We start from the raw sequence: 13,866 nt of genomic DNA, 5'->3' as shown, positions 1-13,866 counted from the left end.
TGCTAACACTGATTTCTTAATATTGCACTTGTGTTTTAAATCTTAATAACATAATAGAGAGTTAAGAAGGAATATTCACTTAAATTCCATAGTAGTATAATATTATACTGTATTAAGTGGATGAAACACATCATTCAAAGAGAGAGATTATGACATGATAAGTTGGAATTTATATTGATGGTATCTTTAGCCTTACAAAAGTAATCAATAAACTAATCAAAACAATATTACAGTACAAAGCAAAGTTACCTAGGTGCTGTATATGTTTTAAGTGTAATATATTACATAACAAAACTCTTATCGCATTAGGCTTTTAAGGTGATATTTTTGAGCAACTTCCTATCATCAGAATATTAAATTATTTTCTTGAAATCTGCTGAAGTTATAGAGCTGACATTTTTGCAACATGGGCACATATCTTTTGCTTATGGTGTAACAGTAGTTGCTTTGTTCATTTCCTTACAAACAATTTCCATGAGAATATTTTCAAAATTTTCAATACACTATCTTCAGTAATACGTATATACGGTATATTAGATTTACGAAAACATTCTGTAAGGCTACTAAATAAATAGGCCTATACCTGAAAATTTCACTTTTCTATAGGAAAAGTTGAGAAAATATTTCTTTTGAATAAAAAAATCAAACTTGTGAAAAATGAGCATTAAAATTAAAAATTACATTCTTATAATGCACTTATACTTCTCAGGCAAATCTAAAAATTAACATGGATACAGTTTTAATAAGTTCTCTTCCCTTTATGTATTGAATCAGTGCTGGCCATCCCTGAATATAGCTCGACCAAGTGGCATATACCACCTCTTTCGTCTGTCTCTTTCCTTTCTGCTGTAAAGCGCTCAGGCTCTCCTGGGCTCCAAAGCGCGCGCTTACTCCCATGGGCATCAATTAACATGCCTGCCGTAATACATGAATGGTGAATTTTTAGATGGAGAGCTGATCTGTGTCTTATATTAAAATTATAAATGTTTTGAGTAGTATTAAATATTACCTTGGTTTTTAAATTAAAACATCACCATGAAAGAATGTACTCAAAATGTACAGTAAAGATTTTTAAATTTTGAAAATTTTTTTACATGATATCCTTCTATGTACCCCAGTCATTATCCTTCTAGCTTTCTTTTATAAAACAAATTTTAACTGCTGAGAAGTTTCAGATGCTTTGAAATTAAAAGCTTTTAATTGGATTCAATTTCCAACAACTGTCCAAGTGCTACAGGATGCAAAAAGGGCGTGGAAGTACGCATTTCCTGACGCCAATCAAGCTGTGGTTTGTACCAATATTTTTTTATATAAAAAAACATGAACATGTTGATGAGTATATTATAAAAAAAGTGTTGCCAGCGTTAATATACGATCTACCTGCAATGCCAAGGAAGAATTCACAAGTGTGGATAATTATTCTAGTCCTGGATCTGTACATGACTCCCATAGGCCTATATAGAGAAATTTAGATGTTTGTAGAGTCATGACTGGCAATAATGACAATGCACTTCGAAGTTTATGGGCCATGGAATTCTGTGGTTCCAAGGCAAAAAGTGATATTTAAATTTTTGGTGAAAATGAGATTTTGCGATATATTGTGCATCCTGCTGGTATCTTTATTGTGGCGCAAATGATGACATGCATATCTCTCTTATTTTTTTCTCTAATCCATTATGAAACATAATTCCTACAGTTTTATAAGTTTGTTAAAACTATATCAACATGCTCACTCCTAAAATGCAAGAAATGTCATCACATTTTGTTTTGGAGCCACAGAATTCTCTCTGACTTATGACTTCCTACCAGTAGCCCATTACTCCACAACAAAGAGCCTACAATAACTATTAATAAAAACTCTTATATAGATGTTTAACTGTCTTATACTTACACAATGAATAGCTCGTTCATAAGTTACGTGTAAATTCCTTACTAATAATCACTACATACATCTTATAGAATACAGTAAAACTGTTACACAGGTACGTCATAGTTTCGTCATTCATTACGAAAAGTAATAGGATATCTGAGGTTCTCTATTGCATCCGATAGTGCGCACTAGTGTGCCTCGCCAAGTATCGATATTGCAACTGGGCCTGATCAATTATCACGCCATATTTTGGTCAAAGGGTTCAGCTACAGTAATATAATTCTAATTATTCTGTACTCTTTGGTTTGTTCTTCTGTGGTTACAAGGCAACCATCATCAAAAAATGACAATCGATACCAACAGCTGTTAGAGTGGTGGCCATTTTTTTCTCTATATACAATGCTTAAACAAAGGGTTTCGTGTAATTAATGCAAAACAATTCCCATGTATAGTTTCAGGCTATTTATACATCCATCGCTTATGCATGGTTTATTAATAACGTTTACTGCCCCAACTCTGCATAAGTCTCGTATAAAAACTATACAGATGCCTCAAATTAGCAAGCTGTCTCGTTCGCGCAGGTGCATAGAGCAAATCTCCCCTACCACTGTCTGCCTACTGCTGTGCACTGTGGACTGGAATGGTACAGTTCAGTTCTAATAACAATTGAGAAGGCTGTATTCTACGTTTCTATGTGTGACTGTCGTTTGTGATAGAAGTATTCCTTCCATTATGATTAGTACACTATTGGACAAAGTTCTCCATAGTCAAATGCTATAATCTGTAATTTGGGCACATATAACTAGAATAATGATGGAACATTTTGGTCAGTCATATATTATATTAATGAATATACCTTTGCAATTAGAGAATAAATCATAAACATCAATAACGTTAAACTAATTATTATGTATTAAAACACTGCTGAATATATTATTGGGAGGATGTAACTTTGAATACATTGTCAGGAAGTCAACTTTTCAGATAATATGACTACACATGGGTATCGGAGCGTAGGTGGGCCCCCTTCTTTAGCTCTACTACCTCTCCTCTCCAGGCAGCTTCCTGGCTTGAGTTATCTGTACATGGTTTATTAGTATGACCGTAAATGTATACCAGTAACAAAAGAAGTCACAAGTCTTGTGATTGTAGAGAGATGTTCTGCCAAGTGAAGCAATGATTTCCAATTTTTCGAAGCATAATAAGAGTTGCAACAGAAAATACTTTTGATCATATTATGCTGCATAATACCGCACAATGTAGCCTGATGGCGGGCTGAGAAAATACTTTTGATCATATTATGCTGCATAATACCACACAGTGTAACCTGATGGCGGGCTTATGTGAGGGCGGCAATGAACCTGTGGGTTCCTTAAAAGTCATTTGTAAGTAAGTAGGCCTAATACCGCACAACATAGCTAAACACCTACTTGAAGATTATGAAGTTCCATTCCAATGTAAAGTAGGCTACACCAGAATTCGATGACAGAAAGTTTGCTAAATCTCTGTTTTAAACTAGTGTTGGAGCCATTTTATACACAAGCCCAAGAGCCAAATATGATTTTCGTTTTTTCGTTGATTCACCTGTTTTTAAATTAGCACTATGAGGTTTGATACATGACAAAGTTTCTGAATTGTAGAACTGTAATTTTTATTGTCTTTTATTAGTCACCGATCCATTGAGACAACACTCTATAATATGAAAATTAAAATTATTCGTAATATTAAATTAATACTGAAGGAATAAAAACTGACTTCACAATAAAAGTAGTTTTGTGTGTGCGTGCGTGCGTGCCGCGCCGGCAGATTCCCAGGAATCTGTGGAGCACACTTTGGGAACCAATGATTTACACAATACTTCAAAAAGTCTTTAATTGTCCTGAAAGTAAATAAGAACAGGTTCTAATTAATCAAAGGTTTGACAATTCTTTGAAGGAATTGACCAATGGGATTCGAAAATATTATGATGCCAAGAATCGCAAAAAAATACGATCCTGGACGAGAAAAGTTGTTTGCGAGTTGATTCATTTATACATATTTAACCCATACCTGTATGTCATCGATTCTGTAGAATACCACAATAAAATAAAGATAAGTAATGCATATCAGGAAATTGCAAGGCAAGATATTTGGAGTTAAGTAAAAATATATTTTCTATGAAAAATATCCCTACCTATACAGAGGGTTGTTTCCGATCTCTGATAACGAATTTGAATGGCGTCATGTGCATCAGGAATGACACCGACAGCTGAATTGCAGTGAGAGGTGACAGACCAGTAGTGAGTGATTTCATAATCAGAGTGCACAGTGTATCACAGTAGCAATGCCTGAGAAAATCCAGCCTTTTTGAGAGGGGTATATAACAATTCTTTCCAGTGCCAAGTACAGTTATGTGGAAATCATGGGAGTCTGCAAAAAAAAAAACGTGGTTTCGTTATTTCCAAGAAAGGCATCTTGTGTGTACCTAATAAGACTGGCAATGTACGGCTGGGATTAATTCCAGAGTGAAAAAAGCAAGCAAATTCACCCCACCCCCCATCACAAGTCACCGCACCCCACTAGATGATACAAATTAATTCCATTTGAGCTTTACCAATCTTATTAAGTATACAGAAGATGCCTTTCTTGGAAATAACGAAACCTCGTTTATTGCAGGCTTCTTTTATTTTCACTTAACTGTACTTGGCATTGGAGAGAGTCGTAATGTTCCCCTCCCAAAAAGGGTCGATTTTCTTGGGAATTTCTGCTGTGAGTCGCCGTGCACTCTATGAGATCACTCACTACTGGTCTGTCACCTCGCGCCACAGTTCAGCTGTCGTGTGACTCCTGACGCACATGTTGTCATTCAAATCCGTTATCAGAGATCGGAAACAACGCTGTATAACCTAGGCAAACACTAATCGTAAATATTTTCTTTTAAAATAATATACAGTCATATTTAATTCTTCGTTTAAAACTTTATTCTGCAGAATGTATTGCAGACCACCAAGCTGATTTCATGAAAGAAAGTTCAATGGCTGACCAAATCTTCGTCCTCAAACAAATATCAAAATACTGCGAATATAATAATGATATACAGTAGTTATTTGCAGATTTTTCAGAAGCTTATGAAAATGTGTTTAGAACTCAAATATGGAGTGCTTTAAGAGAGAATGGAATACCATAAAAGTAGTCAAATTAATAAAATTGAAGAGGTGTATTCCAAACTGGCCTAAGTCCAAATGACAGTTGTGAGAAAAATTACAAAAACTGATGAAATAAATTTGATGCCTTTAGATCCATTTGAAAAAAACATATGCAGACACTAAGTCAAGACTTAGAAGAGTGTTAAATAAACTTACACAATTGTATATAGGTTTGAAAAGGATCAATTAAAACGTGAATAAAAAAGGTAAAGGTATCCCCGTAACATGCCATGAAGGCACTTGGGGAGGCATGGAGGTAGAGCCCCATGCTTTCCATGACCTCGGCACTAGAATGAGGTGGTGTGGTCGGCACTACGCTCTGACCGCCTTTTACCCCTGGGAAAGACCCAGTACTCAATTTTATAGGAGGCTGAGTGAACCTCAGGGCCGTTCTGAAAGTTTGGCAACGAGAAAAAATCCTGTCACCATCTGGGATCGAACCCCGGACTTTCCAGTCCGTAGCCAGCTGCTCTACCAACTGAGCTACCCGGCCGCCCAGCATATTAAAATCTTAGAGGACTTAGGACATTTTGGAATCCACCTCTTCACTTGTGCATAGAAGATTCCCAATGTAAAGTCAAAATTTCAGAACAATTATCAGTGAATTTTAATGTGCTTGTTCAACAAAATCTGGAATTTGTCTGTTCTGTCACTTCGAAAAAAGGCCACTGTCATCCCCATCATCGTGGAAATACATGTTTTCAGATCTATCTGGCTATATCTTCTGAAAACATTATTTCATCTAGCTTCAATTGCAGAAAAATATTCCATTGAAATGGGGAAAAGTAAGATTATGGCATTTTGTGGGAGAGACCCTTTACCTTGCAAAATCTGCTTAAACATCATTTTTAGAAAGAGTAAATGTTTGTATGGACTTTGGCTATAAATTCACTCTTTTTGGAAGAACTAGACTTATCGGAAAAAATCTATAATTCCAACAGATGCTTGGATATAATCAGTACAGTCTTCAAATCATCATTAGTTCAGAAACATACACACATACAAAATTATTTAACATACTGGCAAGGCCTGTACTTATCTATGGCAGTGAAGCATGGACTCTCAGAAATATGAGAGAAGGATAACAACTAATGAAATGCACTTCATGTGACGAACTGCAGGCTTCACTAGGTGGGATCGGAGAAGAAATGAAGATAACTGGAAAACCTGAAAGTGATACCAGTCTTGAACTACATGCAAGATTACTAGAAAAATTGGCAGAACCATCTTAATAGTATGCCTAGAACATAGATCCCTAAAGCCATCATGCAATATCAACCATGTGGCAAAAGTTCTTTGGGTCGTTGAAGGAAGAGATGGTTTGAGAATACCAATGTTTCGTTCAGACTCCAACAGTTCTTCAAGGACTAACACGTGGAAGGATGGTGATATATTTTTAGTATCTACGACTCAGTCCAGGAATAATGTACGTGAAATGTAATAGTTTTCATATTGATAGATCTTTATTTGAAATAAGACAGAAATTGGAACTTTAAATCAATGCTAATAGTAACATTCTGATATCCATATGTTTTTAAAGTAGCATTCTGGTAACTGTGTTTTGAAAGCTGCCGTTTACCTTATGAATAGATGGTTATCGGAAAGTTGCTGTTGCAGATTAATATTGGAATAGCTCTGGCTATCGACGGGTTACTTGTACAGGATTCATATCATATATCGCTAACACTGGTTTATGAATACGAAAAGCGTTAGTTCGCTGATCATCCACCAGAAGCCCGGGCTAAGAATGTCTATGAATACGGCCCGTAGTGATTGTGTGGTCTTGAGCAGCCATACTCAGCGAGTGCATAGAGACAAGGCAGTGCAGAGAGTATCATAGTATTGCTGCCTGCAGTGTAGAGTCGTGATGTGGTGGATGTAGTACATTGTACAATTTGCATCATATATAGAGCGTTTGGAGTTAAAAAAAATACTATTGTGTATATAGACGTCTTCTTAGAGGCCATACGCTCCCCCCCCCCCGCCCCCACCTCTTTGTAATATAACTAAAATAAGTATTTTCTAACGTATATAAAACAATATAAGTAAATCTAAATACACTGTAAGTAGTACTTCAAATATAAATGCTTTATATTATAAATAGATTTAGGCTTACATGTTACTTTATTTCCAATAACCGAATAAATGGAATAGATATATTTCTGTTATTTTATATATGTTAGAAAATACGCAAATAACTGCATCGACATGGGGAACTATTAATAATGGAATTCCTCAAGGATCAATATTATTTCCCCTACTTTTTCTAGTGTTTATAAATGATCTTGCCCCCCTAATAAAAGATGTAGGTTCATCCCATATTATTTGCAGATGACACAAATATAGTAATTACAGCCAATAACTCCAACACATTCCAATCTTCAACAGAGGAAATTCTCTTCAAAATATGTGACTGGTTCTCAGTCAATAAATTGGTATTAAATTGTAACAAAACTAACATAATTCAATTTAAATTCTGTGCAAATTCAACATCGCAAATTTCTAGCGCAATAATTAACAATAGATCCCTATTAGAAACAATAACAACTAAATTTCTTGGCTTAAAATCGATAATGTGTTAAATTGGAAAAATCATATTAAAGAAATTACCCCCAAACTAAATTCAGCTTGTTTTGCTATTAGATCTATGCAAAAGATAGTAAATATCAATACCTTAAAAACAATATACTTTGCATACTTCCACTCGGTAATGAGTTTTGGAATAATATTCTGGGGAAATTTCACAGATAGTAACAGTATATTTCTATTACAAAAAAGAGTAATTAGAATAATGGTATGTGCCAAATCTAGGGAATCGTGTAGGACTATTTAAAAAAAACTACAAATAATGCCCATGGGTTGTCAGTATATCTTTTCATTAATAATCTTCCTCGTATGTAATTGTGAAAACTTTGTAACTAATTCAACAGTTCATAGCATAAATACACATCAAAAAAATGACTTTCATCCTCCATCGACAAGTCTATTGTAATATCAAAAAGGAGTGCATTATATGGCAGTAAAAATTTTTAATAGCCTCCCTATCGATATAAAAAATGAAAGTCAAAACATAAGATTATTTAGGGCCAAATTGAAGAAGTACTAAAATTCTCACGCCTTCTATTCTGTAGGTGAATTCATGACATTCAATAACACTTCATGAAATTGATACTAAAACTTTGTGTTGTACTAGTATACTATATTGTAAATCTCGTCTGTATATATTTCATCTAGACTGTGACTATTAAATTAAGACTTTATAATAATATTAAGTTTTTTGACTTGTTTCATATTCTAGCTGTAAGCATGTATGAATACCATGAAATGTTAATAAATACAATACAATACAACTTATTTAAATTATAGTAGAAAGACGGGGGACACCTGCTAAGAAAACGTTTACATGCCCAATGGTATTTTCTAAACACCGATCACTCTAATAATGTGGACCCGAACAATGCAGAATGGAGAGGAGACACACAGGTTCCTTTATCCAGGATATAGATAGGAAAGAAAAATATTTCTTTCTTCAAGTAGATGAACGATTGAGATGTCTGATATATAGACTTTCGTGGCCAATATAATGTGAAGTGTCATTATAAAAATAAACATGCTGCGAGTAATACCTATGATTTGGTCGTAATGACTCAGGATCTTTTCTTTTAATTGGTTTATTTTACGGTGCTTTATTGACTGCTATGATTATCTAGCGTCTGAGTAAGATGAAGATGATAATGCCAGTGAAATGAGTCCAGGATCCTCTGCCGAAAGTTACCTAGCATTTGTTCTTAATGGATTGAGAGAAACCCCAGAAAAAATCTCATCCAGATAACTTACCCAATCAGGATTTGAACTTGGGCCCTCTCATTTTGCAGTCAGACATGCTGTTACTCCACAGCAGTGGACCTGAGGATCTTGAGAAAGCCTTCTTAAATGAGGCAAATTTAATTCTGAGTAATAATAATAATAAGTTAATAATGTTTCTGATATTTCGTTTTTATTAATAGTTGCAACAATAATAATGTTTAGCAAGTCTGATGACTAATTTTAGCTATTAGAGATGCTGGCATACTGTAATCTTGGCATGCTGGCATTGTTTACGTGCCTGTGATTTTTATTCTCTGCCTTGTAAGTCTGTATGTCCAGATATTTAACGTCTCATAGCACAGACACACATGTAGTGTAATCTCATGGAATTTTTTGTAGTCAAGAGAAATTATCTTTACATGTAAAGTATTCTATAATTTCTGAATTAAAATAATCTTATTATTTTGTTTATTTTGGTACATGCAAGGACACATTCTCAAGTATAACACTAATTGGCATATTAAATGTTTAGAGGAATTCTTGTTGCACATACACTTAAACTAACAACAATTGTTATCTGAGAAGCATTAATTTGAAAATATAGACCTAAATAAAAGCCGCTCCACTGAGCTTCAGTCTGTCACTGCACTCATCTTCGTGCTCTCGTCCATTTGCTTTCTGCTCCCGTGCTCCGAGAGCCAGTTAGGGGCAGCTCCCTTGGACAGGCTTGGTCTAGAGCATCAGATTTTCACACCAGCTGCCTGGATTCACAGACAAACAGGGTCCAATTGAGGTTTTTCTAGGTGTCTATTATTTTCAAACAACTGTAATTTCTTAAGACCTCACAATTGTCCAATTTGTTGAGGAGAACCAAAATATGAAAAAGAATTTCCATCATTCCATTCAAAATATCAGAGCTGCCTCCTGGTGTCCCATGAGTGGGGCTCAACAGAATGCAATACATGATGCAGTCTGAAGGGCCCCAAATCAGCATTTAGTTCTATTATTCATTCAAGAGAAATATGATTTTGCAGCTACTGCCACCTTTCAGTTCATAATTGTTGATAGTGATAGAAGGATGGCAACAGAGAATTTAGCATCCTGTGAATTACAAATTTCGAGTTGGCTATGGATTTCGACTGCTGTACAGTTTTTGACTAGGAAAAATCTTGACACTGAGCATGTCTCATAGCTGACAGGAGTAGCACACATTTTGAATGCCAGTTGTGCGAGTAACAGCTACACAAACTTCATCCTGTCACTGCTGATTGTGTACATGTTACACTCCTGCACAAACATGGGTCATTCATTATTCCCATTACTTCACATGACACCAGAAGTTACATTCAGATACCCTTTATGTAATGAAAAAAGTTTGATTTTGGATACCCTTTATGTAATGAAAAAAGTTGATTTTGGATACCCTTTTTCTAATGAAAAAAAGTTTGATCTCGGTTCCTTCCCTCATCCGAGTTCCTGGTGACGGTGAACATTATTTTTAAATTACCTGAATGATAATTCATTATTGCCTTCTTTATCATATCTCTTTGCAGACACTTCAGTTTTTCTAATTATTTTAATACAAAACTAATTTTCAGAAAACTGTATATGAAACATTTCCATATTATTCCCCAATTTTCTTTTTAGAGGAAAAAAGACAAAAACGCAAAGAACAACAGCTTCAGCAGCAACAGCAGCAGCAACAGCAGCAGGTGCAGCAGGTTCAACAACAGCCACAAATGAGACCTGGAGTTCCTGGCTCTGTTCCTACACGCACTGTTGGAACTGCACCTAATATGCAGACAACTCCAACGGGCCTTCCCAGCCATTCTCCAGGTAAATTTCAGTTGTTCGTCCTCATCTTTGTTTTGGAATTTCATACATTTATCAGTATTTATTTTTAAATGCCTGTAATATAGCACACTCACCACCTAACAGTGTTGCAAGAGCACCAAAACAAAAAATCCATTTTACTTTTCACTATAGCCTCCCTTTAGTGCAACACACTTTTCACACCTTTGAATTAGCATTTCTGTGCCCATGAAAAAATGGAAGCATTTCCTGCAAAATATTCACAAACTGCTTCCACGATCTATTCAACACTATTAAATTTGTTTCCTCGAAGGTCTGACTTGAGTTTGGAGAACAGAAAGTACAGTAGAACTTGGTTATAGCGACCTCGTTTTGTGCGATACCTCGTCTATAACGTCAAATATTCTGTGGTCCCAACTAATTCTCTATAAGACATAAGCTTTTCTACCTTGCTTAATACGACAAATGTATAAAGCATCTACCTCGCATATGACGCCATTTTCAACCTCAGTTTGGAATATGATTTTCTAAGAATCAAAGTATTTTAAGATATATTTTGTTGAAATCTGGTAACCTAGCAAATTTTTTACTGTCCCCTTCTATCATAGACCCCTGTGATGCCCCATTGTAACCCGCCCAAATGCATACGGTATTAACGGTACCTACGTGCGATCAATTTCGAAAGGAAGTTTTCACTATGTGCACGCATTTTAACGCAGTATGGCCACTAAAAGAAAATTTTTAACATTGGAAGAAAAAGTTAAAGTGATTCATCAAATTGAGAATGGGATTAAAAAATCTTACATGTGTCGTGAGTTTGGTCTACTGAATTTCACAATCCAAACGATTTGGAAGAGCGATAAAATTGTTGCTGCATTTGAGCAGAATGGATCGAAGCTAGGGGAGGGAGCAGTGAAATTGTAACTGAAATAATGAACATACTCGTAGAACCTAATTTAGAAAGTGTGTATTGGGCAAGTAGGAGACAACAGTGTAAAATGACTGAATACTTCACTCCTAAGTAAAGAAGTTTGATAAGTACTGAACAAGCTGTTTTAATACACAATATTGTACTTATAATTGTACATGTATTTTATTATGTTCATGTTAGGCTTAAAAGTGATTACATAAATCTAAAATAAGCCTAATTAAGTTTGTTATTTTTCATTTTCCACCTCACTATAGGGATACCACTTTGTAAATGCAGTTGTAATGCGCATGCGCTAATCTCCCCTCCCACAGTTCTTTTCATGGCGAATGCTGAGTTCGTAGGGAGTACAGTTGCGCCAAAGTGAAGTGAAGTGGTAGTATAAAATAAGTAAATGAATACTAGTAATAGAGCTGTATGTTTAAGTTATAACCAGAGTATCGGCATGTCTTTACGTGAGAAATATTGTTTGATCATAAACTCATGGATGAATATTCCCCGAAAAATGGAGGAAATTATGTTAGCATGTGCGGAAAATAGAGGACAAATATTTTGACCAGAAGTGTACTGTTGAAGCGGAAGTAAACAACGTAATCCTATGAGAGTCACGATAATAACGGCTTAGTACCGCCAACTTGGTTTAAGACACAGATTGTGATTGGTGATCGACGTCGGGGAATGCACAGAGGGGAACACGCAGCGAGTATGGGAGAAGGAAATGATTTAGATTTCCGCCATAGCTGCCTTTTCTAAGTGGTCTAGCTATAGATTGATAATATTAATCTCAGTTACTACGACACTCGTTTATAACAACATGATTTTAAGGTCCCTTGGATGTCGTTATAACCAAGTTCTACTGTAGTTACTTGGGGCAAGATCTAAACTGTTGGGTGGGAAGCCCACTTCTTCACTGCATTCTTCGTAACAGCAGCTGTGTGGACTTGAGTGTTGTCGTGAACATACTGCAACTCAGCTTTCCACAGCTTTTCTGTTTTTTGTTTGATAGAGACTTGTAGCTTGTGCAGCAGGCTAGCATAGTATTCTCAGTTTTGTATCATGTTCTTTTCTTTAAAATCTATCAACAAGATTCGCCCATACTCCCAAAAGATTGTCGTCATGACTTTCCTGGTTGACTGAGTGACCTTGGCCTTTCTAGGGAGCTTCATCTGGTTTTCGCCATTCCACCAGTTCTCTTTTTGACAGACCATAGTTTCGTCCCTCAAGGACAATGCATTCTAGCATTTTCCTCTGTATGCCCCAAAAACTCTTCACAACAGATCACTCAATGCTCTTTCTACATTGGAGAGCATAGTTGTGGAACCTATGTGAAGATGTTCATGAATGATAGTCCCAACCTTTCTGATATTTCCTTCACTTTCAATCACTTGTTATTAAACACTTTCTCTCCTTATGAGAGTTGTTTTCTAGTGTTAGCACCTGCAAAGGTCTACCAGCACACTTATCTTGATGCTCTCTCTGCCAAAGGGTTCAATCATTTAGTCACTACACAGCTGTCATAGTTATTTGTGCAGTTATATCCACTGGACCTGGTAAATATGAGTTGTAGTGAATAGTAATTGCAAGCTTGACGACTGTTCTTCCACTGTTACGACAAAATGAAGTAAGCAGTTGCTCAAACAGAGGATTCATCCCTATTTCGCATAGTAAAGGCAATCTTAACTGCTGAGTCTTTATAATTAAAGTTGTTCATTTCTGCTCAAAAAATATATCATTGTCGAGTTCAGCATTATCATCTCCAATGCCTTATATAAGGTGTTAAGAAACAAGTGTCTGATATTTTCAGAGGAAATAGTATTCGTAAAAACAATATTAAAAAAAAATAAATATGCTTCTAAAATTAGATCTTTGAACAAACAAGGACTGTGAAGTTAGTATTGGAACAATAGCATATCTTCTAATGTGAGCTCTTTGCTTGTTTCTTATTGCGTTGGAGTAGACAAAAGAGTAAGATGTGACATCTGAAAAGAAACTATGTTGTTGTTTTCTAATGCCAGGCGTTTGACAATAAAGTCATTTGACCTCTTGCACTCCAATATTTTTCAAAGATTTTATCATGACCAGCCAGAAAAGAAACTATTGAAGATCTCACATTAAAAGTTATGCTGCTATTACAGTATCAATTTCATAGTCCTCGTTTCTTCAAAAATATTAATTTTTGGACCCATATTTATTAGACCTTTTTTTTTTTTCTTGTTTTCATTCATACTATTTTCTCTCAAAATATTAGTCCCTTTTTTTTCTTA

General features: G+C 35.5%; 1 protein-coding gene across 6 annotated transcripts in view; it reads left to right on the top strand.

The window, feature by feature from the left end:
- nej (nejire) overlaps nucleotides 1–13,866 on the top strand; it is a 304,634-nt gene that overhangs the window by 178,137 nt on the left and 112,631 nt on the right. For all 6 annotated transcript variants that reach the window (XM_069841285.1, XM_069841284.1, XM_069841283.1 and 3 more), the window contains one exon: nucleotides 10,510–10,698. In XM_069841285.1, coding sequence (XP_069697386.1) covers nucleotides 10,510–10,698 — 189 coding nt within the window. The remainder of the gene's footprint in view (nucleotides 1–10,509; nucleotides 10,699–13,866) is intronic.

This window comes from Periplaneta americana, chromosome 12, assembly GCF_040183065.1.
Source record: "Periplaneta americana isolate PAMFEO1 chromosome 12, P.americana_PAMFEO1_priV1, whole genome shotgun sequence".
NCBI classification, from domain to species: domain Eukaryota; kingdom Metazoa; phylum Arthropoda; class Insecta; order Blattodea; family Blattidae; genus Periplaneta; species Periplaneta americana.
The sequence above is the reverse complement of the archived record's forward strand: the minus strand, read 5'-3'. Positions and strand labels throughout refer to the sequence as shown.